This window comes from Anastrepha ludens, chromosome 5 (genome assembly GCF_028408465.1).
Source record: "Anastrepha ludens isolate Willacy chromosome 5, idAnaLude1.1, whole genome shotgun sequence".
In the NCBI taxonomy this organism is placed as follows: domain Eukaryota; kingdom Metazoa; phylum Arthropoda; class Insecta; order Diptera; family Tephritidae; genus Anastrepha; species Anastrepha ludens.
In genome coordinates, this window is record NC_071501.1 from 66,130,135 (window position 1) to 66,156,876 (window position 26,742).

The 26,742-nt window shown below is 36.8% G+C and overlaps 1 protein-coding gene across 5 annotated transcripts in view; it reads left to right on the forward strand.

The window, feature by feature from the left end:
* LOC128865189 (polypeptide N-acetylgalactosaminyltransferase 5) overlaps positions 1-26,742 on the forward strand; it is a 113,526-nt gene that overhangs the window by 60,301 nt on the left and 26,483 nt on the right. For 2 of the 5 annotated variants that reach the window (XM_054105284.1, XM_054105282.1), the window contains exon 2: positions 17,820-19,503. In XM_054105284.1, coding sequence (XP_053961259.1) covers positions 19,324-19,503 — 180 coding nt within the window. In that variant the 5' untranslated portion in view covers positions 17,820-19,323. The remainder of the gene's footprint in view (positions 1-17,819; positions 19,504-26,742) is intronic. The other 3 variants (XM_054105286.1, XM_054105285.1, XM_054105287.1) reach the window with 2 other exon arrangements.

Below are 26,742 nucleotides of genomic sequence, written 5' to 3' on the forward strand. Positions count from 1 at the left end.
AGTAAAGAAATCAGCATATTTTGCGGTTGAAAGAATTTGCAGAAATCAGTGTAGTTTGCTATAAAAAGAGATAAAGGCAATTAATCCCGGGATTCCGGTATTTACATACCACGTGAGTGCTGCTATCGATCCATCACTACTCGTGTCATATGTAATATACTTTCTCGCATAGATGTATATTACGCTTTCAATCGTCTACACACATACGTAGATATGTCATACATATGCGCGAATGTATGTAGCCATTTTCTTCAGTCATTCAAGTCGAGCCCGATGTCTGCCCCATGGTGTGAGAATCATGTCATTTTAATTTAGACACAATAGCGAGATCGCTTTAATCATTTAACTGCATACGTAGAAAGCAATATTTCTTCATTTTGAAAATGCGGAGAAATAATGTAATTGAATTTTGCCATTATCTATTACATTCACTCGATTTTCTCTTATTATTTGACATAAATCATTTTGTATTGTTTTGTACTTTCGGTGGCGGAACTAAAGTGCTTATCGATCAAACAATTCAACTAATTGCTACTGAACGTGCTTGCGTATATGTGCGTAGCTCTACTTTCGTTTTCTTTTATTCAATTTATCGGAAATGATTAATATTAAAATATAGCAGTTGTCCTTCATTCTAGTTGCTCTTACTACAATGCATGACTTAACACGCCGCCATTTTTATTGTTAAGAGTAGTAAATAAACAATAGTCTGTAGGTTTTGAGAAGTCAAAAGCAGGTTTTAACGATTTTCGGTCTTTCTCAATGCCCGGTTAATACATATGGGCATTTCTCCAATGTCGAATGCGACATTCGTACGCATTCAAAGTGAAAAAAAAAAACATATACCAAAACATTATTTTATTTTGACAAAAGGCGAAAGCTATAGCACTTGATTAACACTATGATTGGTGCTAAGGTTGATTTTGGGAAATTGTTCGTTTTCAAGATAATTACAAAAAACCAAGCCATTCGCATGCGACAAAAACAGAAGTCGCTTTCAAGGCAAAAAAATCAAACACTTTTTTCAGCGAAACCTGAAGAAATATATTAATGCGACTAATTTTTAAATGTTATGCATTGATGTATCTTAATAATGCTTTTTATTTTATTCAAAAATATTAAGTAGTTTATTTTTTATTTAATTTTAATCACTGTCGCACGCGACATGTCGCATGTCCGCATTCTTTCCTTGTTTCTTAATTTATAGTTTTGTAATTTTGTTTCATCATCCTTTAACCCTGGAAGTTCTCATCCGAGGCTTTGTATTGTATATGCCTATGGCGCAGAAGCTTGGACGATGACAACATCCGATGAAGCGACGCCTGGAGTGTTCGAGGGAAAGATTCGGCGTAAGATTGTTGGACCTTTGCGCGTTGGCAACGGCGAATATCGCAGACGATGGAACGATGAGCTGTATGAGCTTTACGACGACATAGACATAGCGCAGCGAATAAAGATCCAACGGCTTCGTTGGCTGGGTCATGTCGTCCGAATGGATACAAACGCTCCGGCTTTGAAAGTATTCGATGCGGTACCAGCTGGTGGTAGCAGAGGAAGAGGAAGGCCTCCTCTGCTTTGGAAAGATCAGGTGGAGAAGGACTTGGGTTCACTTGGTGTGTCCAACTGGCGCCGGTTAGCACGAGAAAGAAACGACTGGCGCGCTTTGTTAAACTCGGCCAAAATCGCGTAAGCGGTTATAGCGCCAATTAAGAAGAAGAAGATCCTTTAACCTTTCTCTCCACCGTTTACAGTTCGCCTTATTTTCTCGCCGCCGTTTTTACTCATCTATATTACATCAAAAATTTTATATTTTGTATTTACATATACTATATTAATAAAGATATTTTCGAACGAAAATTTATTTTGAATCAGTACATTTTACACTTACGATGTCGCACGCTACAAGCTTTAAATAAGTAAGAGCAAAGCGCTGATTATTTTCCAGCAAAGTTTTGGGTATTTAATTAGCAATAAAAATATCTATTTGCTACTAATATTTGATGCAAATTGTACAAATACCTTCGACTCACTGATAACAAATGTTCTTTTTCAATGTCGCACGCGACATCGAGTTATACGGTAAATCAAAGAAAAAATTTACTGTAATTGGCAATCGCGACGTTCCTTTTACATTTTTCTTACATTCTTTACATATAAACCGAGATTTAAAAACGCAAATGTCACGGCATAATATGTCTCATCAAGATCCTTAATCCAAACAAAACATGCAACAGGAATGTTTAAAACGGAACTTTTGCACTGGTTCGACTTTGCATTCGAATATTTCAAAATGTGGTATGTACAAATGTAAAATTTGTTTACATTAGTTACATTTGATAGATTCCCTATAGAAATATGTTAAAACAACATAATTTTATAGACTTTTTTGGTTTCGGTTGACATTTCTGTGGAAATGCCCATATTGTCTTTAACAGGCGGTAACTTAACCGAACGGCTACCGATTTTCTAGAGTGCCGTCGAAATAAAATCTTTAGAAAGTCTTGCGATGACATTGAACATTTTATCTATAGTTGCCAACTTGCTGCTTTCAGGACTTGATTTAGTATTTTTGAAAATTAAATAAATGATTTAGGGCCTCTGATCTAAGCTCAAATGCAGAAATTGAGCTCTACTTTAGCGCAATGAATTATTTTAAAAGCAAATTCATAACCATTTGGTCCCTCTTTCAGTAAATGCTTTGCCTCACATAAAAAATAGATAAACGAGAAAATTGTTGAGAAATCAAATAAGCTGATCTACTGTTACAACCTGTTCAATGTGCCTGGAATATACATACCAGATGATGTTAATTGTCACATGGATTGTAAACGCGTTTATAAAAACACCAATTTGAAGTAAATTTTATTTTCACAAATTGAAAATGATGAGGAAATATACCTCGAAATTATTTTCGTGATATGCTAGGTTGTTCAATAAGTATTGTGGTTCAATAAGAAAAACACAATTTTATGGTTCATTATCAGTATAGCCTCCCTGAACATCAATGCACTTGTTCCAACGAGATTCCAATTTATTAATTCCATTCCTGAAGTGAGAATCTGGAAAAGCTGCAAAATACGCTGCCACAGCAAATGAAAAACATGCGTGGAAACAGTTGAAAATCGCTAGGGGTCAAATCTGGTGAATACGGTAGATGCTCCAACAATTCGAACTTTAATTCATGGATTTTAGACATTGTCAAAATGTTTTTGTGACACGGTGCATTGTCGTGATGAAAAATACATTTTTTCTTTTACAAACTGAGTCTTCACGAGTTTTTTCCTTCTGCTGGTCTAAAAGGTTACAATAATATTAATAATTTATTCCTTTACTAATTTGCAAGTTATCCACAAACAAAATTCTTCTCGCATCCTCAAAAAACTGATGCTAACACTTTCTTGGCCGATTTCTGGACACGAACTCGTTTCGGAGCCGGATAACCAGATTCACACCACTTTTTAGCCTTTGGTTTTAATTAAGGATCTTGGTGATAAACCCAAGTCTTATCTATAGTTACGGATCGACGCACAAAATCCAATTTATCTTTTCGAAAACGCTCTAAATATTTCTGAGAAAGTCGTATTCGAATATATTTTGGGTTCCATGCGGCAACAAGGTAATGATCCGAGTCGATGTGGGATCCTCGGATCGTACGTGCATCTAATACACTAGAAGCGTGCCTTCCATCTATCACAACATGACCGATCTGGTTTCGTGTTTTTCGATCAGGAGACAGCCAGGTGGCTTGGTGAATATTCTTATGCTGGAATCTGGTGCTGCAGACTACCATGTTTCGGGTCCCGGTGAAGTCTATCAGCCTCTGCCCGTTACCGGATGTTTCGTTGTGCAGGCTGAATTTTCCGACTGTGGGACCAAAACTTCCCTCCTTGCCAACCCTGGCGTTGAAGTCTCCAAGCACGATTTTTATGTCGGGGGCAGCGCTCATAGAAACGTTCCAAGCACTCATAGAAAGAATCTTTGGTCGCATCGTCCTTCTCTTCCAAATTAGCTATATGTTAAAAAAACGGGCTTTGATGCGGATTATTGCGACACGCTCGTCCACCGGAGTGAACGACAGTACTTGGCGACGAAGTCTCTCTCCCACATTAAAAAAAAAAAAAACTCTTTATAAATTTTCAAAACGAAAGTGCAAAATTTAATTTTTTTTGTAGCATCAACTGTCAGTTTTTTTTATTTTATTTTTGCTTGGCAGCTACCGCCAGTTCATCTTCTGGTAAATTTTATTAGAAGTTAGCTGACAGATATTCGCTAGCCAAGCTTTGAGGAAACACTAGTGATTATGTTGAAGACCATTTCAGACATTAATTCTAGAGTAAACCTAGAGTTCGTCGACCCGAATACTACTGCTAACGTGAAACTAGCGCTCGTAAAATGTGATTAGTACTCTAGGGTTAAAAACGGCCCTAAAAATGTGTTTTCAAATAAGCGCAATTTTAACTCTGCTATAGTCAACATGAAACAGGAGTTACTCGTATCACTAAAAATGAGTTGAACGTGTCTTTTTACAAGCAGGTTTTAAATTACTTTTTTGTTATCACCAGACGTGCTAGGAACAAGTTGATAAAATGTGAACACGTTTCACAAAAATGTAAAATTTGCGGTATATTTCTTAGAGCTTATTTCAGCATATTTTACAACAATTACATATTTCAGCGTACTTTGCAATAATTGAACATTTCGTTGAGTTTAGAACTAATTATAAAAAATTCTGTCATTATACCAATATGGTAAAATATTATACCAATATTGAAAATGAAATCAATGTCAGCGTATATGTATACATATGTATGTATTCAAAAGTTATTCTGCCCCAGAAACGGAATATATGTAAGTTTCGACCGCCAGAATTTTTTTTTTAAATCAACACGATTTTTGAGCCACTTCAAATTTGTACTTAAATATACCAAAATATTATACCCTGCACATTTTTTTTTATTAAAAAGTTTGAAATGTTGATAAACAATTTTTTTTAATATGCAAAAAGTTTGAAAGTTAGTTTTATATGGTTTTTGTAGAAGAATGGATTATGCCTTATGTTGTATGCGCTAGGGCCGTTCACTGGGAAAAGGGACATCAACTTTAAATGTTCTGTCCTAAATTAATAAACTCTTCAACTCTCCCCAATGCGAATTATCGTGGCATCAACCTTGAAAAATTGCCCACTTGTCCACTTTCTGGACATTCACTACAGTTGTTAAACCTATAGTCACTTACGCTTCCATAGCATGGTAGCCTAAATTTAAGCAACGTAAAGCGGCAAATGATCTCAACAAATTGTACCGCCTCATCATTTAAAGATCTTAGAAGACTTCCGACATACTCCTATTCCTTATAGGGTGGATACGTAATCTCCCAAACTCACTCTCTTCAGGAACTTCCAAGTTCTTATTAATAAATATACCACCTGGAAAAGAATTATATCACCTTCAAACTCGTATAATAGATATAGTACACTGATGGATCGAAATTAGAAGATGGTAGAATAGGGGCGGGAATCAGTGGGCATAAATTTAAAAAATCGATCCCAATAAGTCTCTACCCAACAATATTCAGGCAGAAATACATGCCATTGAGATATGTTGAGGGGATGTCTCCGCAGAAAAATTAGAGGAACAAACATTTACATACTTTCAGATAGGCAGGAGGCTTTGAAAGCCCTTCTATCAACTATAATCACCTCAAAAATGGTATATGACTGCCTGAACCTTCTCAACATGTTAGCGAACTTCAGCACATTATTATTAGGTTGGGTTCCTGGACAGGATGGAAAGGAGGACAATAAACCCCAAAATATGCTAAAATTTAAAAAAAAAACCTTAAAATATAGGGTACCTCAGAAGGGTTTGCGCAAGAGATCTCTTTTGATTGCAGTGCGCAGTAGCCTAATAATAATAAAAATAATAATAATGATCATGAATGTTTTCGCATGCAAGTGTTTTTGAATAACTTAGGTCAGCGTTTCCCAATTGGTCGAAAAAATTTGTATGGTTCACACCCGTATCCCCTTTTCAAGTCAAATTCGGACGATAATATCGAATATGTAGGTCGCTTAAGTATACCAGAAGGTGAAACTATAAGTCGACATTACCAACTTCACTTGCTAAACTTCGTAAAAGAATAAGAAGAATATCCACAATTTCTTAAGGTGAGATCTGCATTAAAAGGGATAATGTTGAGTTCGTTGAACTCGTGAATTAAAGAAGCTGTTCCGAACAATGGTAAGATTCGCATGGAAAGTTTTAGATTTATTATAGGGCTGTATATTAAATGTGGTAATAAATAAATATGTATGGAATCCTAAAAAAATATTTTACAGCATGAGTTCCGTTATTTAATACTTGGCTACACCTCGTATATCCTTTCATTAAGTATAATACAAATCATCAAGGGAGAGTAACCACCAACAAAGTTGTCCTCATTTGACCTTATCTTCCATTTAACAAAAAAAGTTTGTTTGCCAATACAGTTTCGATTTACCTAGTAAAAGAATGAAAAGCAAATAAAGTTCAATACTGAGTCAGAAAACCTATACATTTTACTTACATTGCATTTTAATAGTTGAAAGCAATACACATCCGGGATAGCAAAGGAAATGTAAATTTCTTTCAAATTATTAATGAAACAATTTATTCACACATTAATACATGTTGAACACCTCGTAGCCCCCAGACTCGTACTGTCAGTGTTGAAATTATACACCCATTTTGAAACAATGGATGTAATCAATCAAAATGCTGTCAATTCGACCGCACTCGATGGAGCTGAGGTATTGTAATGGCTCCTTTATTACGCGTAACAAATGAATGTTTCAAACTACCGCATTTCAACCACAAACTCTTGTAAAAAAGTGAAACATATTTATTTTTCATAATTTAATGAATTAAAAAAAATAACAATAATTATTCTTCAAAGTCAGTTGCACATTACTATTGTCCATCAACTTTAGAGGCAGTTAATAAAAGCAAAACCGAATGCAGTTCAACTTTTGCACCCAGCACGTATTGGTATACTCGTACTACTAAATAAAATAAAATTACTCTCTTTTTTAAGAGAGAGACTTTGACAAAAATCACGTTTTAGGTTACATGAGTAGGTCTAATATTATTCGCTTATATTAGATATCAACACTTTAAAAGAGGCTTGGGTTTATTATCATGAAATAATTACATATTTTTTACCAAATTGTACCGAAAAGTTAATAAATAATAATAATAATAAATAAATAAAATATTAATAATAAATAAATAAAAGTTAAAAAAAAGGCATTTTTGACGTTTTTACTAAATTATCAAAGTTTATTAACTTTTTTCTGGAACAAAAAATTGAAAGACAATTTTGTCACCTATATTTTAAGCCTAAGCTTGTGTGAATGGACGAAAAATTGTAGAAGTTATGACCCATAAAGTCAACACGTGTGATTTTGCAGCTTTTGACTTGGCTATGCTTGAGGTCAAAAATACGCTTTTACTCTCAAACTTCTTCTTTTATGTTGCACGGAATCTTCACAAGTTGCATCCAGCAGTAGTCGCTCATCATTCCTTGATCCCAAAAGCCCTCATAACGCTTTCCAATCGTAGCAATATCTTGATGAAATCGCTCGCCTTGTTCATCACTTTCAGCCCCCAAATTCGGAGGAAATAAATCCAAATGACTGTGAGCACTTGTTAACAAAAACAAAGTTAATTGTAAATTTTCCAATCAATTTATATGATAAATATATGTATTTTGGAGTACGTTTTACAATACTAACCAATAGTTTTAAAGTATTTCATCATTGTATGAATCAATTGACGGTCGTTGTTGCTCCTGTTGTTTCGCAAGAATCGATGAACAACTTTTTGGAAAGCTTTCCAAGCTTTAGCATCGGAACTGTCAAGGCATTGTTGAAATTCTGTGCCCGTAAACAATTTCTTTATCTGTGGACCGACGAATATACCCGCTTTGATTTTTTCTGTTAATAATCTTGGGAACTTGGTTTTCAAGTATTTAAGGGCTGTGATTTCCGGTTTTTTTGCCAAAGCTTTCACAAAATTCTTCATTAGCCCTCTGTCGTCGTGCACAAATTTATACTTGCAGAAATATGGCGCCACCGAAAAATATACACAGACGTACATTGGTCATACCTAGCTCTTATTGTACAATGGGCAAATAAGCCTATTCTGCGACACATATATATATATATTAGGCCGGGTCGATTTGTGGGGAGGCAAAAAAATCGCCCATTGCTCTGTGAAAATCATATTCTAGGGATCAAAATAAGAAACTTTGTCGAAGGAACCATACCTCTAAAACGAATTCTGATGTCCCCCAATTTGGGTCGAACTTTTTGGTTTCTTTTCTCATGTAAGGGCCAAAAATGGTGATATTTTGAAATGATTGTATGAGGAACCCCCCAGGGGAGTTCCAGGGGGTGTGCCACTGGCATGGGTGGATCGGCCGTCCAAAGTTAGTGGGGCGGTCATACATTTGGACTCGATTGGAGCTCTCTATATGGGTCAAAGTGGGATTTTTCGTTCGACCCAAATTGGGGAACATCAGAATTTGTTTTAGAGATATGGTTCCTTCGGCAAAGTTTCTTATTTTGATCCCTAGAATACGATTTTCACAGAGCAATGAGCGATTTTTAAATCGACCCGCCCTAGTACATACATACATATAAGACAAAGAAAGGGTTTTCATTAAAAAATTTTCAAGAGTTAAAAAACAAAATTTGTTATACAGGATATTCAAATTGATTTTAAAAAAGTTGGAAATTTTAGCGTGGCGAGTTTTTCTTTAATTTCAATATCTTGAAGATGTATTTGATGGGAGAAAGAGAACCACGCTCCGCACTTGAAGTTGCATTTTTTTTCGAGGAAATCTGTCATCAAAGCTTTTTTGTTTGATCGCCACGTAACGGATAAATTGTTCAAATTTATGTTGCGAAGTGTCCAAGGTCTTGCAGATTTTCCAATAAAAAAAGGCGTTCTCTTTCTTCAGCCATATTGCCGCAGTGTAAAACCATGAGCCTATCCTTAGCCATTTTTCCACCAGTGCATTTTTCACCTTTTAATGCTAATGTTTTATCGGGTAATGCATCATCTGCATTATAAATTTTTCGCAAATCATATCCTTCAATCAAATATCGTACCTTTTCGGTTAAACGTTTAACATCATCTTGATGGTCGATGCACTAAAATCGTAATTGGGTCTCATTGAAATTTCTTCATCTTTGCTCCTTATAAAGGTGCCTAACAAAGGAATGCCTTTATTTCGTGCCTTCACAAACCATTCGTAGCACAATTGATCAATATTAAGACCTCAGCAGACTCATTAAAAACAAGTTCTTTGTATTTAGGGGATTCTCCTCTATACATATAGTATGCACAGGTTATGGGGAATTAAAATGCCCTTTGGGTGGTAAAAAAGTCTCCGCATCCTGTTATGAGAGGGTTGTCCGCTCAAGAGGGAAACATTTTCAAAATCCCTTAAGAATTTTTTAGTACTGAAAAAACCGTCCGTTATGACAGGTGTCCGTTTAAGAGAGGTGTCCGTTAGGAGCTACTTTTGGACAAACATCTATTGATTTACTCTTTACCTTGACTATGAAATGCCTCTATGTATTGTATGTATGCAAATAGTGTTTCCAATTTTTTTCAAAATTTCTCGGCTGGTATTTCCATTTGTAATTTTTAATTCTTTTGATATTCAGCCGTTCAACATGAAATAAGGCCTTCTAAGAATAAGCTGTTTACAAGACAGAATTTCATTTTTATTGTATTATTTGCACTTAAGGTTATACATACATATGTATGTATGTATAGACATGCAAATATGAAAAGTTTGTTTTAATTTCGGTATTCAAGTTTATGCGCAAATTTGGGTGTTGATGGCAAATAGATCTATGTATGTTGATGCCTTTTATTTTTATATTTTTTTATATATGCATAACTGTTTTTTGTTGGCGCAAGTTTTTAATAAAAAATAAATAAAGAAAAGTCCGACATTCTCACGTGATCAAATAAAACCGCATTTAAATTCGTAAAGTGAAAATTAAATCGTTACTAATATTTTTAGCCACAAAACAAAAACTTTTTTATATTTTTTCTAGCTGAATGAACTGGTTTCCCAGCAATAGTATGTATATCACTCAACTGCAAAGATTTTATAGCGAAATTTCGTATAAAAAAATTGGTATTTCGTAATAAAAAATTTGCAAAATATTTGCTGTCATGGACTTCATTTTTGCAGTAAAAAATATAAATAGCAACAAAATCAAAGCTGTGCGAATTGTATGTGAGTTTGGTGGAATCAACTCGCATTTCACCGATTTCAACAGTTAGTCGAATCTGAATTTGTTGGCAGCTGCTAGCGGCCGGCCGCTGACTGCTGACTGTTTATTGCCGCCGGAGTTGCCAAGCAACAACTGCTAAACAAAAATCGGCAATAAATTGGGAGTGTATAAAACAAAAGCACACGCGTATCCATTCAATTGCACTGGAAATTGAGTTGATCTGAATCCATTTGCCTTGAGTTATGTATGTAGTATAGTTGTGGGAGTTACGAGTTTTGCGAAAACCAAGAATTAAACGAAAATCATGCGAATGATTGCTTATGGCTTTAGATTTGTGTGTATAAAATACTTTTATAGCTCGTATTTGTTTTAAACAGAAATCACTCACGATCCGTAATATAAAATATTATGTATTACTAGTATGTAAAAGTATGTATGTATATGCAGTATGTGCATGCACACACACACATAAATATATCCTGTGTTGCAAAAATGTTTCTGAAAAAAGTTTCCCAATAAAATATTGAATTTCTGTTGGTAAATTAGTAAATGATTGGCGTTCTTTGCTTTGTTGTGGCTTCTGTGTTATCGATAATTATTATTACGAATGTAAGGTGAAACGTTAAAGTAAAAACTAAAAACAATGGGTGCCGGCGAAGAAAAGAGGTATTACACATAATTTTTTTTTTAGTTTTTATTAATTATGCATTCATATTACAGAAAAAAGCGTGTCTACATAGACGCTTTGGCTTTTTATTGCTTCATTCATTTATTATTGAAGTCATTTGCGTTGATTTTATTTATTTATTTACTATCTAAGAATATACGTAACGCATAAGGTAAAAAAACTTTAAAGTAAATAGAGCGATTCCACAGCACGTGATCCAGTGGACATTGCCGTCGAAAATTTTCATTTTCACAATTGTAGGGTTCGAGGAATTATAATACGAAGTAAACTGAAAAGAAATTAGTAACAGGTAAAAAATACCTTGCATCTAATATATTTCTAATGTACATACGTAGCGATGCGCCAGTCAATTTGCAAACGGACGTAATACAGGCATACGGGTACGTATGCTATCGCTTCGATGAAGCATTATTTTACACAGATTTTTCAATTGTTCACTGTACGTATTTGAATATAACTCAAAAAGTTATGGGAATCCCGCTATAAAACTTTCAGGAACTACTATTTAATTAGCTATGAATGAAAAAATAAGCAAAAAATCTGAGGCGGTGTGTTTGAAAAATTACAAACAAAAAACCAAAATTCATAACAAAAAAATTAAATTTTGTCCAAAAAAAAAAATGGTTTTAATAAGTCTATTTCATCCTAAAAATTAAACAAAAAAATTTAAAATTGTTAAAAAAAACCGAATATACGAGTATTTCGCTTTAAGAAACTCTATACTAAATTTTCCAACATTCAATAAATCTGAAAATTATAAATTTTTTTCAAAATATTCTTTTTATACTCAGGCCGACACATGAACCATTTTCAAAAAAAGTGGGGCCCATATCCAAAATACTAGGATCACTTGACATGGAATCGTTCAATAGTTATGCAATTGAAAAAAAAGAAACACTTGGGTTGCATTGAATATTACATTGTGCCAAAGTCATTGAGGTTTTTAGGCGAAAAAATATCAACCACAAGTACATACGCAGAATTTCCGGGATTACAAGTGATCACCATATAAGAGGAAATATTTTTTGAATTTCTAAGCTAATATTCATAATTTTCATTCCCACAAACGTTTTTTGAGGCAGGCCATAACACAATTGTTAAAAAAAAACTGTTAAGCAACATTATCGCAACATTAATGAGGTGTGCTTCCTTAAATGAAAAATTAAGTATACCTATAGTGTATCCCAAAAATAGCATAAATTATTCACTTAATAGGTAGGTAGGTTGGGTGGTTGTCGTAAAGACACACTTAGACCTTTCGCAGGTCCATTGTGATACCACTGGAGCTTATCCTTACCCTACGTGTTCCTTTTCAAACCATCCGGTAACTTTAATAAACGAGCAGAGCTTCGTTAGTTTTAGATGGGCTATATCTGCTACATCGGTTAAAAATGCTGTATCAAGAGTGCGCAGGCTTCTCATACCTAAGCTTTCACACTCACATAAAATGTGTGACGGTTTCCTCTTCTTCTGTATTAAGACAGCTTCTACAGAAATCGAAGTACGGGAGTTCTAACCTTCTAGTGCGGCTGCCTATTAAACAATGACTAGTTAATACCCCTATCATTTTTCTTATAGCTTATCTGTTAAATCTTAACAAGATTTTCGATCGACCGCTGTTCCAGTTCGGCCATGTCTGTCTGCTTAGTTCTCATGTTGTGAGGTTTTGCCAGCCTGTATTTACCTTTTTGATGGTTTCCCTGTCTATAAGTAAATTACAAGTGGCTATAGGCATGGGTATCAGCGCCTTATCCGGTTGGAGATCGAGCGTTGTACCGGTTCGGGCAAGTTCATCCGCCTTGCAGTTTCCTGCTATATTCCTGTGGCCTGGCACCCAGATAAGGTGCACTTTGTAGCACTTAGATACGTCATTTAGAAGTTTAAAACATTCTAAAACTGTTTTTGACGAGTGTATTTTAGATTCAAAGGCTTTTATTGCCGTTTGACTGTCCGAGTATATGGAAGACTCCATTTGTGGATAATACTCTCGTTTTTAAGTAAGTCCCTCTTTTATGGCAGTGCCTGAGATACACTCCAATGATCAGGTAGGCGAAATGATTGGCCTATTCTGAGTTTATCGGAGTAAACCGCTCCACCTACTTTGTTGTCTAGTTTTGAGCCATCTGTGTAGATGTTTATATCATTTTTCTCAACAAAGCCCGTTATCCCATTCCTCTTTGGAAGGAAATACTATGACGAAGGATTTATTTAAGTTGATATCCTTGGTCTTACAGAAATCCATTGTGCCAGAAATGCAGGGGAATTTTTCTAAAATTAAAGAGTGTCCTCTTTGGTTCGTTCTGAGTAGGCCGATTTCTCTTAGTCTGAGAGCTGCTTTAGCTAAAGCAGCTCTTTGCTTACCGAATTGCTCTAGTGGTAAAAGGTTAAGCATAATATTTAGTGCCTCTGTGGGTGTAGTCCTAAGGGCCCCGTACATGTACCATGGTTCTTTTAATATATTCTTTAATATATAACTTATCTAAAGCCGGCCACCATACTAGTATGCCGGATGTTAGGATTGGTCTGACAATTGCTGTGTAAAGCCAATATACGATAGATGGGGAAAGACCCCAACTTAGTCCTATCATCTGTTTACAAGAGTAGAGTGCTATTGTCACTCTTTTTACTCTATCTTCGACATTTGCCTTCCAACTTAGTTTTCTGTTTAGTATTAGACCTAAGTAGCGGGCCTCATCACTGAATGACAGTGCCGTTCCACCTAGAGTCGGGGGAGTTATATTTGGAATTTTATGTTTCCTGGTAAATAGAATGAGTTCAGTTTTATTGGGGTTGACGCTTAGCCCATTTGCTTTTGACCAGTTTCCAACCATGTTTAGTAAATCTTCCATGACTTCTCTAAGTGTAGTGGGAAATTTCCCTCTTACTACCATTGCAACATCATCCGCATATGCTACGACGTGTTGTCCTCTCTCCTCTAGGCTCTTTAGCAAGAAGTTTAATGTCAGCACCCATAGGAGAGAGGACAGCACACCGCCTTGAGGTGTTCCTCTGCTAACTTTTTTTTTCAGGTCCCTAGGGTTGCGATCCCAAATCTGCTCAAGAGTATGTTTTTGATGAACTCAACGAGAGCGCCAGAGATCCCGAAATCCGTCAGTGCCTTTATTATGGTATCCGGTAGGATGTTGTTCAACATATCAACGAAGGCTACCAGTGTGAATTCTTTATTATAAATTGACTTCTCGATTTCTGTAACAAGTGAGTTAAGTGCTGTTTCAGTAGATTTCCCTTTACAGTACGCATGTTATGAGATACTAAGCTTATTAGGGCTGATGTTAGCCTTAATATGCTCTTCTATTATTATTTCTAATGTTTTTAGCAAAAAAGAGGATAGGCTAATTGGCCTAGAATCCTTGGGTGTTGGGCGGGGAATAATCCATCTGAACCCGGTGATTTAAATGGTTTAAAGGTGTTCACTGCCCAGGTTATCCTGGTTTCAGTGATTATATCTTCAATGTCAGAATTAGGTCTTTCTGTACTATTGTTGATTAATACGTTAGAAGATTCGTTGCTGGGAAAGTGTGTGTCCACTAGCAACTTCAGAGTTTCGTCACTCGAGATAGTCCAACTCTTATCCGGTGGTTGGAGGTATCCGGAGGAATAATGTTTTTGTGAAAGGATTTTACGCAGTCTAGAAGCTTCTGTTAGATCGACTTATTAAGCCGATGGATGGTGTTTTTTTTAGGCTCGGTGCAACCGTTGCTCGTATTGTGAAACTGATTGTTCCTGTCGGTCTGTTAGTAGGAGGACCGATCGCCTTTTTTGTTTGTTTTTGTATTAGAACTTTGCCTTTGGGTCCCATGAGTGTCGGAGAAAGGATGTCCGCCCATGCATAGCTCCCAACTACACGGGTAAGGCTAGTTATTACGGAGGGCGCCAGTTATCCGTAAGCTCCGTTCGAGACTTGGTTATTTATTAGAAGGGCCCCAAGCCTGGCAGATTCTCGGTACGGGTCTCATCACACCTTAATCCAGCCCTTCACCCCCGACCACATTAAAAGTACTTTGAGTAGTGCTGTACTATTGAGGAGTATCGACCCCTAAGCATAGTACCCTTAACTTAGCTAAGTACCTCCTGAAAATAGGAAAACTGTGGTACTTATTACCAGCCGGCACCCTCGGGGAGGGTTCAGTGGAGGATTTTCGCCAGCCCATTCACCTAATAACTCCACACAAAAAAAAGTTGCTCCAGCATTACAGCAAAGTGAGCCAGTTGTTTCATAGTAACATTATAATATGTTCCCGCCATATTACATACTTCTCATTTTCTCTCTCATTCATTCAACAAAAAATCCTTTAGTTAATATGCATTTAATTAATTCCAAAATCGCTTTGGCAAAAAATTAAAATTTTTCTCTCACAAACGGCAAAAAATTCCACACAATTTGTTGATAAAGCCGGTTCTAAAACCTTTACTTGTTGGCAACATTTCGTTTATTTTATTTACGCTAACAACAAAAACACCTGCCAACACAAAAAACCCAAAATAAATTGCAAAAGTCAGCAGCCGCTACGGTAGGAGCAAAGCAATTTCCATTGGATGATTAACTGTTGCCAATGGCATTTGTACATACATATGGATGTGTAGAGGAGAGAAGCGAATTTCAGTGTTATGCTCACAAAAGTCCAAGCTATTTATACACATATATCATACACAAACATGCTGTAATACGTACTAATACATGCACATATACTACTCGTATCATTGCATATGCGCACATTGCGAATAAATGCCATTTAACGGTATTTATTCGCCATGAAAGTTAATTTATTTACAAGTTGCAACAACAAGCATAACATTACTGAACACTTGAACCGCAAGAGCATGCAAGAGTGTCAGAGAAAAGAAAACAACAATCGCAAACAAGCACAAATATTAACCATTTAATCCATGGCAAAGACAAATAGATAAATAGTTAAGTATATTTATATGTATGTGTGCCTGTGCATGCTTATGGATTGCATATATGACACTGCAAACCCGTTCTTTGTGAGTCAAAACCAGTCAACAGATATCAGAAATTCCACAGAGGTGAGATGGCATCACTCTGCTGTTGCGATGTACTTCTTTGAACTCCACGGACTTATGACAGAATGATAAAAATAATTATAGAAGCGCTATTTCAATATTCATAGTTAATCACATAGGATATATAAAAATTAAAATTAAAAAAAAAAACTTGAGAGTTGCGAGCCCATCGATTTTGCTTTCAGTGCAAAATGGGGAAATTGAGACCAGAAAACTCTTTTAATTGGAAAACCCACACGTGATTAAAACGAAGCCAATGCACACATGGAAGGTGACAGTTTTATTCGAATTTTGAGGTGGAGGCATCACTGAACACTGCATTTCGGTTATGTATCCATACCACCTTTTTGTGAGCTGAAATTGTCTATTTGGATTTAAAAATTTTTAGTTTTAATAAGCCACACTTCTCATCAAACACTCGATTTTTTAAGCAGTATGCCTAGGAGCTATCGTTAGAGCCTTTTAGACTTTCTCCTGGGTTATCATTAAATATCGTTAAACTTGAACAGGAACACGTAGAGTAAGGATAAGCTCCAGTGGTATTACAATGGACCTGCGAAAGGTCTAAGTGTGTCTTTATGACAACCACCCCACCTACCTACCTACCTATCGTTAAACATCAGCGGTTAACCCTTGTGTTGCCACCCAAAAAAAATCTACATACTCTGCCACCCGGGTATCCCGACGACAATTTTTTTGGTATAAGTCCTCTATATACCGAAGTATGTAGTTGTATACATTCCAGAAATATTTATTTTTTTATGTTGTAAGAACATATTTCTAACTGAATACATCAATAATATTATATACAGCAACTTTCGTACACCTATATCAGGTATAAAACGCAGGCAGCTGCGCCCTAAATTTCTCGTTTTTGTGAAGGCCAGGTGGATTGAACTTGAAAGGTAAGTGAACACCTAGTGGTTAAATCAGCATGTTGCAGTCTTCGTTGAACTGCACAGTTTTTTCCCATGCACTTCCATTGTGTTAGTTTTCCATGAGTTAGTCTTTGACGCGTCTTGGTCGTCGGACCGTACTTGATCAAAAATGATGCCGGTAGTACTTTCCTCACGAACGATGAACGCAATCGTAATATGATAACAAACTTTTTAAGGCCTGAGTAAGATGGCATGGACTTGTAGAATATGTGGTTTCAACTGAACGGTGATACTTGCCTCACAATGCATAAAAGGATGGCACTATTGCGAATAAAGTTCAAGACGCATTATCTCACGAAATATCGAAGTAAACTGGTCGTCAAGATCTTGCGATTGAACTTTTTTCTGGGGCTACGTGAAAAGTATAACCTATGGCAATAAACCTATTCTTATTATTATTAAAAATTATTTCGACAAATTTATTTATGTTTTACGTCTGAACGAAAATCTGTATCCTTATTGTTTCACCCTATACTCATAGATCGATCTATTATCTGTTTGGTGAACCTCTCTTTATAACGAATATTTCTCTCGTTCCGAAGCGCTTCATTATAAAGAAGTTTGACTGTATTTCGACCTCCTTAACTCACAATGAAAATTATTATTTAATCAGCTTTCAATTTCATTGACAAGTGCATAAATAAACAAAGACAACAAGATTAAACACTGTCGCAATTACCGTTATTTCATGAAGGCCGCCATAATGGTAATACCATTTCCGTTACTATTTTTTTACCTTTATGTATATTTGCACTACCCACATACTATGTACATATGTATATTATATGCAAGCATGCATGAAAAAACAACATTGACACTCAATAATCATTACGCTTTTTTCTTCTTTTTCCAGTTGATCAACGTATGGTTTTCAAGGCCTTCCAACGTTGCCAGCCGATCTACACTAAACCAATTCCGCTTCCCCCATACCGATTGAAAAGATATTGGTCATTTGCATTTGAACATTTCATAGCGTCAGTACAACGGTTTCACGCTTGATCGGTTGAAAGAAAAACAGCAAAAGAGGAATAAAGTGTGCTGCAAAAATTGAAGCTTATGGAAAGAAGCAGTAGAACTGCGAGCGTAATTAAGCCAGCGAATACATAAATTAAAATAAAGCATAAATAAAACGTTCGACCATGATTATTGCCTATTGACCGAAAGACCTACTGATGAGATCTACTGATCACCAAAACAAAGCACAGCTGATCGGCAAAGTAGTGGTTACCAGAGTAACCGCATTCTACTCTGCGGCAGGCATGACTCATTCGCTGATCAGATGAAGTGCAGATAACTACGAATGTGTAAATGATGGAAAAAATTGAAGAGCAGAAAAGCTAAAAAAATAATAAATAAAAGAAAAAATAAAGTAATAAATGAAATCAATGAATGCATTAATATGCAAATTAACTAAACCACAACACCAACTATAAAATCTTAACATTTTTGTTAAAACGTTAAACAATGTCTAAGTAAAAACCCATACAAAACAAATAAACAGAAATATTCACGTCAACGACCACCGTTCACCAATTGTTTCACCACACTGTGAGCGCCAACAAACTTCCACGCGAACGACAAAAGCAAAAGCAACCAAAATCACACAGCAAACGCAAAAGTAATAAATTTTCATTCGTAGCAACGTGTTCATCACTAATAAAAAAAGTCAAATAAAATCACTTTCAAAGTTCAAACGTCTCGTTAGCTCCGTTACAAATTACGACTCACAGTGTTACTATGAGCGCGTAAAATATTCAAAACCAAAAAAAGAAAATAGATAAATTAAATATCCGAAAATAATAATTACTTTAGCAACACCACCACGTTTTCATATATACCCACTTATCACGAAGCGGAAGAATTTCGACATATCTATAGCGGACTGATAGTAAATATCAGCAACCTTGCGCTTCTACATATTTAGCAAATTAAGTGTATCACAGTCGACAATCGCTCGCTCATCAAGCGGTCACATACACATCAACACGCCACCGCAAAGCATGTTACAACTGCCAACGCAATTCAGATACACTTTTACCTTTTCATCGGCAAGTTGAATGCCAACGCGTGACGTTAATAAAAATATACAAAAATTTGTTGATAGTATATTTGCTTTAATTTTTGCTAAATTAATTGTGTACACGATTTTTTCTCCATACCTTTTTAGCTTTACATATGGTGCTTTTAAAGTTTAATTAATTTTCTAAAACGTTCTTTCAAAAACTTCGTTGTAAAGTCTAAATGCAATTCAAAGGAAAATAGCAATACAGTAATTTACAGTACACACTTGCCACACATACAATACCACATCACACCACACCATACGACGTACACAATCATACTATATTTCCTGCAATATGTCCGCAATGAATTTCACGCGTAAACTGCGCGGTCGCATGCGTTCCAATACCTGCCGCATTGTGTTGCTTACCTCACTGGTGTGGGTGATTGTGGATTTTGTACTGATCGCGCACTATTCGGATTGCATTGGGCGCGATGGTTGGCGGTGTAAGCGGCCGGGGGAATACGATGTGGAGGTGAGTTAAAAATGTTATTCCATATACGATTTTCTATTAAATTTTAGTGTATACGTTCCAGCAATCCATTTAGGCATAAATTGGTAGTTCAGGTTAGGTTAGGTTAAGGTGACTGTCATAAAAGAAAACAATTATGCTGCAACACACCCTGTAAAAGGTTGCATTTTTGCTATGAGAACACTAACCCACTTGTAGTGGAACTTTTAAATAATCTAGGCCGTAAATTTCACTAACTGCCCAATTTAGAGATCCATTTTATGTGTAAGCTGAAATTTTTGCACAAAATTATTTTTAGAAACAGCAAATACTTCAACAAAGGTAATAGAAATCAGCGTTTTTGCCGAGGACAAGGTGTGCATCAGCTGTTTTGTTTTTACATACAAATAAACAACAAAATGTTATTACAACTTGAAAAAATGGAAAATATCGAGCACATATAAGTGAGTCAGCTGCTTCTTAAATGAAGGCTCCGAAAAGTCGTTTTTACATAGCTGTGCTTCAGAGCATTTTATGCATTTTAAGATAACATTTTTGGTTCTAATTATAGTAAATACATAAAGTGATCTATAGTGCAAACGTGAAAAGTGAACGATTCCATTTGTGAGAATAAGAATCATTACGCTCAAATATGAAAAAAGTATCACCGCTTTAATTCTTATCAGTTGTTGTGGTTATTCCTTATAAATGTTTGCGGAATGCTACTCGAGTGGCAGTTCTTGACCGGATATAAATCCGGGTCATTCCAGTAACGAAACGGCTATAATCAAAACAAGCTTATGTCAGGGGGCTACTTTTTAGATAGTTTGAGAGTCTGTCCACCACTTTCGATCTATCAGTTAACACCGACACAACTGCAATATGGATATTATAACAAGTTACCTTCCTACTGCCGAAAACTAGTAGTGTGTTTCAAGCAGAGGTCTTTCCGATCCTACAGATATGCAAAATGCTTAGACATAAATATCTTTTGCGATAGTCAAGCAGCAATCTAGGCCCTGTCGTCACCATGTTGCAGCTCTCTTCTGGCCAACTTCTGTAAGGAGAAGATTAAACGTCTCGAATGTGCAGGAAACATTTCTCTTATCTGGGTTCCAGGACATAGAACATAGAAACATAGAAGCAAATGAAATTGCGTTAAAGGCAATGCCAGGAAAGGGTCGACAGAACCGTTTCCAGTTGTCCCCATCTCAGGCATCCGTGCCCCCTAACTGTTGTTAAAGGGAAACTGCACAATTTCTTTTTTAAAAAAGTGTGAGATAAATGGAGTTCGTGAGCTATCTCAAAAACACTTTGAGCTCAGTACGACAGAAGCAGGACTTTTAAAATGCTGGGGATCCCACACCACTCAATTTTCAAACTGGTTACCGCTCACTGGGTAATCGGAACTCATGCGGAGAAGCTTGGACTTTCGTACATTGCAGATGCTGGGGTATCCGGCTGGAAAAGATAAGAGTACAGATTGCCAGCTTTTGTTTGATCCTGTACATGAGGTTGGCATGAATACTCTAGGCTTTTGAGTAGCTTCATCCAAGTATAGATTCCACAATTACTTTCTATCAAGGATTACTCTCTGATATTTTAAACTTTGCTTGACTTTTAATTCCATTGCATTCTCCTTTCCTCCAAGAGAGAGCACTCATTAGTTTTTATTAGTTATTAAGCAAAAAAATCAGGTTGTTCCACAATGCCAACAAATCTAACTACAATGAAACTATATTACTTTAGTTTTAATTAAATGGCATAACATTTTATTTAGCAATCTAAAAATGCCCATTCCTTGCAAAATATGTCCATACCTGGAAAAATTTTCGCAAAAAAATACTTTAGTTACTAAAGGGTGTTTTTTTTAGAGGTTAGGTTTTCAAGATGAAATAAAACGTATATAATTTAATGTTATGGCCAAGAATTTAGCTTTATTATAAAGATAAGGGTTTGCCATTATGTTTTAAAAATGATTTCGGGCAAGTGGCCGCCGCGACTGGCTCGAATAAATTCCAGCCGAGAGGCCCAATTTTCGACCACTTTTTGCAGCAATTGGGGCCGTATGTCAGCAATAACGCGCCGAATATTCTCTTCCAAGACGTCAATCGTCTCGGGCTTATCTGCGTAGACAAGCGACTTCACATAGCCCCACAAGAAATAGTCCAGCGGTGTTATATCGCACGATCTTGGAGGCCACGCCACAGGTCCACGGCGCGAGATAATGCGCTCACCAAAAGTTTCCTTCAATAAATCGATTGTTGCGTTGGCTGTATGGCATGTAGCGCCGTCTTGTTGGAACCAAAGGTCGTCCACATCAACATCGTCCTATTCAGGCACGAAAAAGTCATTAATCATGGCTCTATAGCGCTCTCCATTGACTGTAACATTATGGCCGGCTTCATTTTTAAAGAAATATGGACCAATGATTCCCTCTGCCCATAGAGCACACCAAACAGTGACTTTTGAGGATGTAACGGCGTCTCAGCAATGGCTTGTGGATTATGTTCACTCCAAATGCGACAATTTTGCTTATTGACATACCCATTCAACCAAAAGTGAGCTTCATCGCTGAACAAAATTTTCTTGTGAAAATCGGGATCGGTGGCCATCTCGTTTTGGGCCCATTCACCGAACGTGCGACGCGCTTGATGCTCGTTCGGCTTCAATTCTTGCACGAGTTGGATTTTGTAAGCCCGCAAACCAAGATCCTTCCGCAAAATCTTCCATAAAGGGGATGGGCACATCTCCAATTGCTGCGCGCGATGGCGGATGGACTCATTCGGGTCTTCTTCGATACTCTGCTCCACAGCAGCAATAGCGTCTTCGGTGCGCACTGTACGACGTCTCTGAGGATGCGTATTATCCACTAGAGCAAACGTGGTGCGAAACCGATCCATGGTTAATCGAATTAGTGACTCTGATGGACGATTATGTCGACTGAATATTGGACGCAGCGCGCGATGCATCGCGCGAACCGAACCATTATTTTCGTAATAAATTTGCACGATTTGCAAACGTTGTTCAGGTGTAAGTCTATTTATTATGAAATGGCAAACCAAAGTGAGCATAAATCAAGTGACAGCTGTCAAAAAGACTATCTACGAAAAAAGTAGTGCCAACTTGAAAACCTAACCTCTAAAAACAACACCCTTTATATAGGTATGTAATAAGGTCATACTTCTGCAAAGAAGTATGATACATAGGTACGTTAGGGCGGGTCATTTCGTTCTTAAAAAATATTACCGACTTTGTTTCGGCAACTGCAGTATTCTACTAGAGTTTTAACATTACTCCAACTGTGCTCACGTGCCAGGTGAGGTATGTGGCCTACCTTTCTCCGATTTTTCCAATATATATATAGATGGTAATATAGATCACGAAATGGCAGCTCATTAAAATGTAGAAGACACAGCGCGACCATTTAGAGCTATGATTCACTGGTATTTTTTGTTCAAAATTACCAGTAGAATACTTTAGTCGCCGAAACAAAGTATAAAAAAAAGTTGACCCGCCCTAGTGCATGTACATATGGTACCTAGTAATATTCGCACTTGGATATATACTTAATGTAATAATATAGAAGGTGTATTCCAAAGTAAACTGGCTTCTTAGGAACAATTTTTCGTTTGGTTATCAATTAAATGATTCGGAATGCTCAATTCAGAAAGCTTCTGACAGAAAGTTCTGTCATTCTATTCATTCATATCACGTCTTCTGGAGGAATAGATGCGGTGATATTACAACTTATTGTGGTGGCTATATCTCTGTGTTACCAAATTTATGACTAAAAATCACTTTTAATTGCCATCCACAGAGTATTTGCCTTTTTTCTGCTCAGAGAAGCATATATGAGCGATTCAAAAAATCTTACGATTGGAAATGTTTCTAGGTCGTTCAATAAGTTTTACGGTTCGATAAGAAAAACACAATTATATGGTTTGAAATATACTTTATTATTCAGTATAGCCTCCCTGAACATCAATACACTTGTTCCAACGAGAATTCCATTTATGAATTCCATCCCTGAAGTGAGAATCTGGAAGGGCTGCAAAATACACTTCCACAACTATTATGCCCTCAACATTTGATGAAAAACGCTTTCCACGCATGAATGTTTTTAGGTCTGGAAATAGGATTTTAGCCATTGTAAAATGCCCTTGTGACACGGTATGTATTTTTCCTACGTCAGTTATCTGCTTGCGGGTTGCTTAAATGCAATTTTTTTAGCAAATGCTGGTGGATAGTGTGTTCGTAATAGTTTCGTAAACAACTCGTTGTTTGGTGTATTCTTCAGTTGTAAAAAGAGTATACAGAAATTTTTTGTATAGAGTCGTTGAAGAAGTTAACGATAAGTTACGAGGACTCCACAATGTGGAGTGGGACAGGTGGCTTAAAGCAGGCCGTAATGTGGTTGATAATATGGCTTGTTCTAGCGGTCCATCCACCTCTGTGACTGACCATCTGTAGCTAAGTTCGTCGTGTGAGCATAGCAGTCGATATAGTAGGTGCCTCGCCCGGATAGTAGCAGTGCTGAGCGTATTACTGTTTCTAAATAAATGTTGAATATGAAATCACAACAAACCAACAATCATCGAAATGGAGCCTTTCAGACAAGAGTTGCAGTTATAAACGATTAAATGTCAAGAATTCCTAGTATTTTTAATATTGTCGTGAAGTTTTCTGAAAATGGGTTTATTTGCAGGCTTGAGTTTAATGAGAAGCAAACCTAAAAAAATTATAATTTTGTGACTTATTCAATCTTAAACATTTTGGTATAGAGTTTTTTAGTCTCCAATTAAAAAAATATTATAAATATGTTAAATGTAACCGCAGTTATTTCACATTCCGCCATAGCCAAATGTGTTCTGTGCTTGATTATCATTCGGTAGGGCCCATGTTCAAAATCCACTGAAACACCAAAATGGCGGGAAACGTTTTTTGCAACAGTGGTCGCCACTTGGCAGACAATGACAAACCTCTGAGTGTATTTCTGCTATGGAAAACCTTCTCATACAAAAACCGTTCATTTATGGAACAATAAAGACGGGCATCACAAATTGGAGGAGAGGCTTGGTCAAACACCCAACAAAGGACGTACCCCCCCGCCCAAACCGATGCGCTAACGCTTTAGACTCGTATATAATACTTTTGTTGTTGTGCTAACGAGGCACTGGCTCTGGGGTATAACATTTTAATTAACACGTCGTAGCGGACTTTGTTGTTGTTTATACAGTCTGTCCTTTTACTTGCGGCCAGTTGGCGTCTCTTACTATTATTATTGTTTTTGCCGCAATATGCATACATAAGTATGTGTATTTGTGTGTTTGTCTACTGCATGCAGCCAACCAACCGGCAGTGCAATTAATTATGCAATAAATCTTGCCTTTAATCAAAATTACAGTGTTGAACTTGGTTGTAGCACAAACAGGCAGACACAACACAACGCAACGTAACGCATCGTTCGCCGTCACCTTCATACATTTAGCAATAGCATCAACAGCATGAAATATGTGTGAAACCCGCAAATTTTGCCGACTCGGTGTTGTCTTGCTTACTGGAATTGCAGTCTCTATACTATTGGTGGTGTTTCCCATTCATCAGCCCGAACGGCCACTTTGCGCCTCTCAGTCTGCCAACAATTATTTCAAAATTTGTTAGTATGTAGTTTATGTGCGAATGGCGATCACTGTTTAGCTTGTTGCTTTCGTCGTTGGCGCGAGCACTAACATCGGCACCGGCACCGGCATCGACAAAGCTTCCATTGTAAGCGGCTATGACCGATAACCGTAGACCGGCTACCAACTATGAACGACCGTTCGCTCAACAAATGTATGCATTTACTCATACGTGTTCTTGCACACATACATAATGGTGTGCTGATATATGAAAATAGACATACACAGAATATTGTAGTGTGCACATTAAAGAAACGTCATTTGTTGCATGACACATGCCGCACGTCATGGCTTCGGGCTCTAAGCGCACAGTAGTTAATTGCATTTTAAGTTTTAATAAATATTATTATAATAAATTTTGAATGCGTAGCCGATTGGTTTGGTGTGTGACTACCATGCGGAAGTGCCCAAATTCGAATCTACGTGCATGAAACACCAATCGATAGAATTTTTTTTCTAATATAATAGCGGTCACCTTTTGGCAAACAAGGGCAAAACTCCGAGAATATTTCGACCATGAAAAAGCTCCTCATAAAAAATCATTTGCCATCCGGAGACGGCATACAACTGTAGGTTCCTCCCTTTGCGAAAATTATCAAGACGCATTCTTTAAACTGAAGGAGGAACGTTTTCCGAAGCATCTGAAGTGAGAGAAAAAATTCGCAGAAATCCCCTTAGAAAGCAAAAAATATTTTCCAGGAAAATGAATGTATCGATCAGATTCATGTCAAAACTAATTGTAGATGATCTCCACATAAAAGCCTTCCGTCGGTCATCTTTTGGCAACGCGCTTGAAGAAAATTAGACTCGACAGATGTAAGCAGCTTCTTCGGTAGCACGCGGTCAACGGCCATGAAATTATTATTTTCACATATGAAAAAACGGTTACTGTTGAAGAAGTTTTTAATAAGAAAAACGATAAAATCTATGCTATAACTTCTAAACACGCATAGTCACCATCCAGGCTCCGTAATGGTTTGGTGGGGAGGGTATTTTAAAGGCATTACATCTCTTAATTTTTGCGAAAAAGGGGTTAAGACCTTGGCAAAAGTGTGCCAGGGGGATATCTTTGAAGGCGTTGCGAAGCAGTCGAGCAGTAGTACTCTCTTCATTTTTCTTTGGATCTTCCAGCAAGATTCCGAAGATTAGCCGTCTCGAAGTCCAGAAACTCTTCCCGCATTTGGGTGTTAAACCGCAATCACCATGATGCTCCCCGATAGCCTCACGGATTAACATTATTTAACGAGTATATTACACATTTTTGGGCGCTCCTCTGGTGTGGCTCATTTATTTTGATTTAAAAATTTATGGTAATATAAATTATAGGCTTAACGGTTCACTAAATTTCGAAGGACACAGGGTCTGGGGGGAAGTGATTCGCTCAATTATTGTGTACCAATTATTTAAAAAATCTGATTCCGCTTTTAATGTTGACTTTTTATAATGCCCTGCAACATCAAGAGGGCGATACCGCATATAATCTCATTGTTATTAATCAGATAGTATTTATTCATTCCTGAGTGCGGCCTTAGATTCGGGTGGTTTTGTAAAAATTGATTAGCTTATACATAAATTCGTTTGC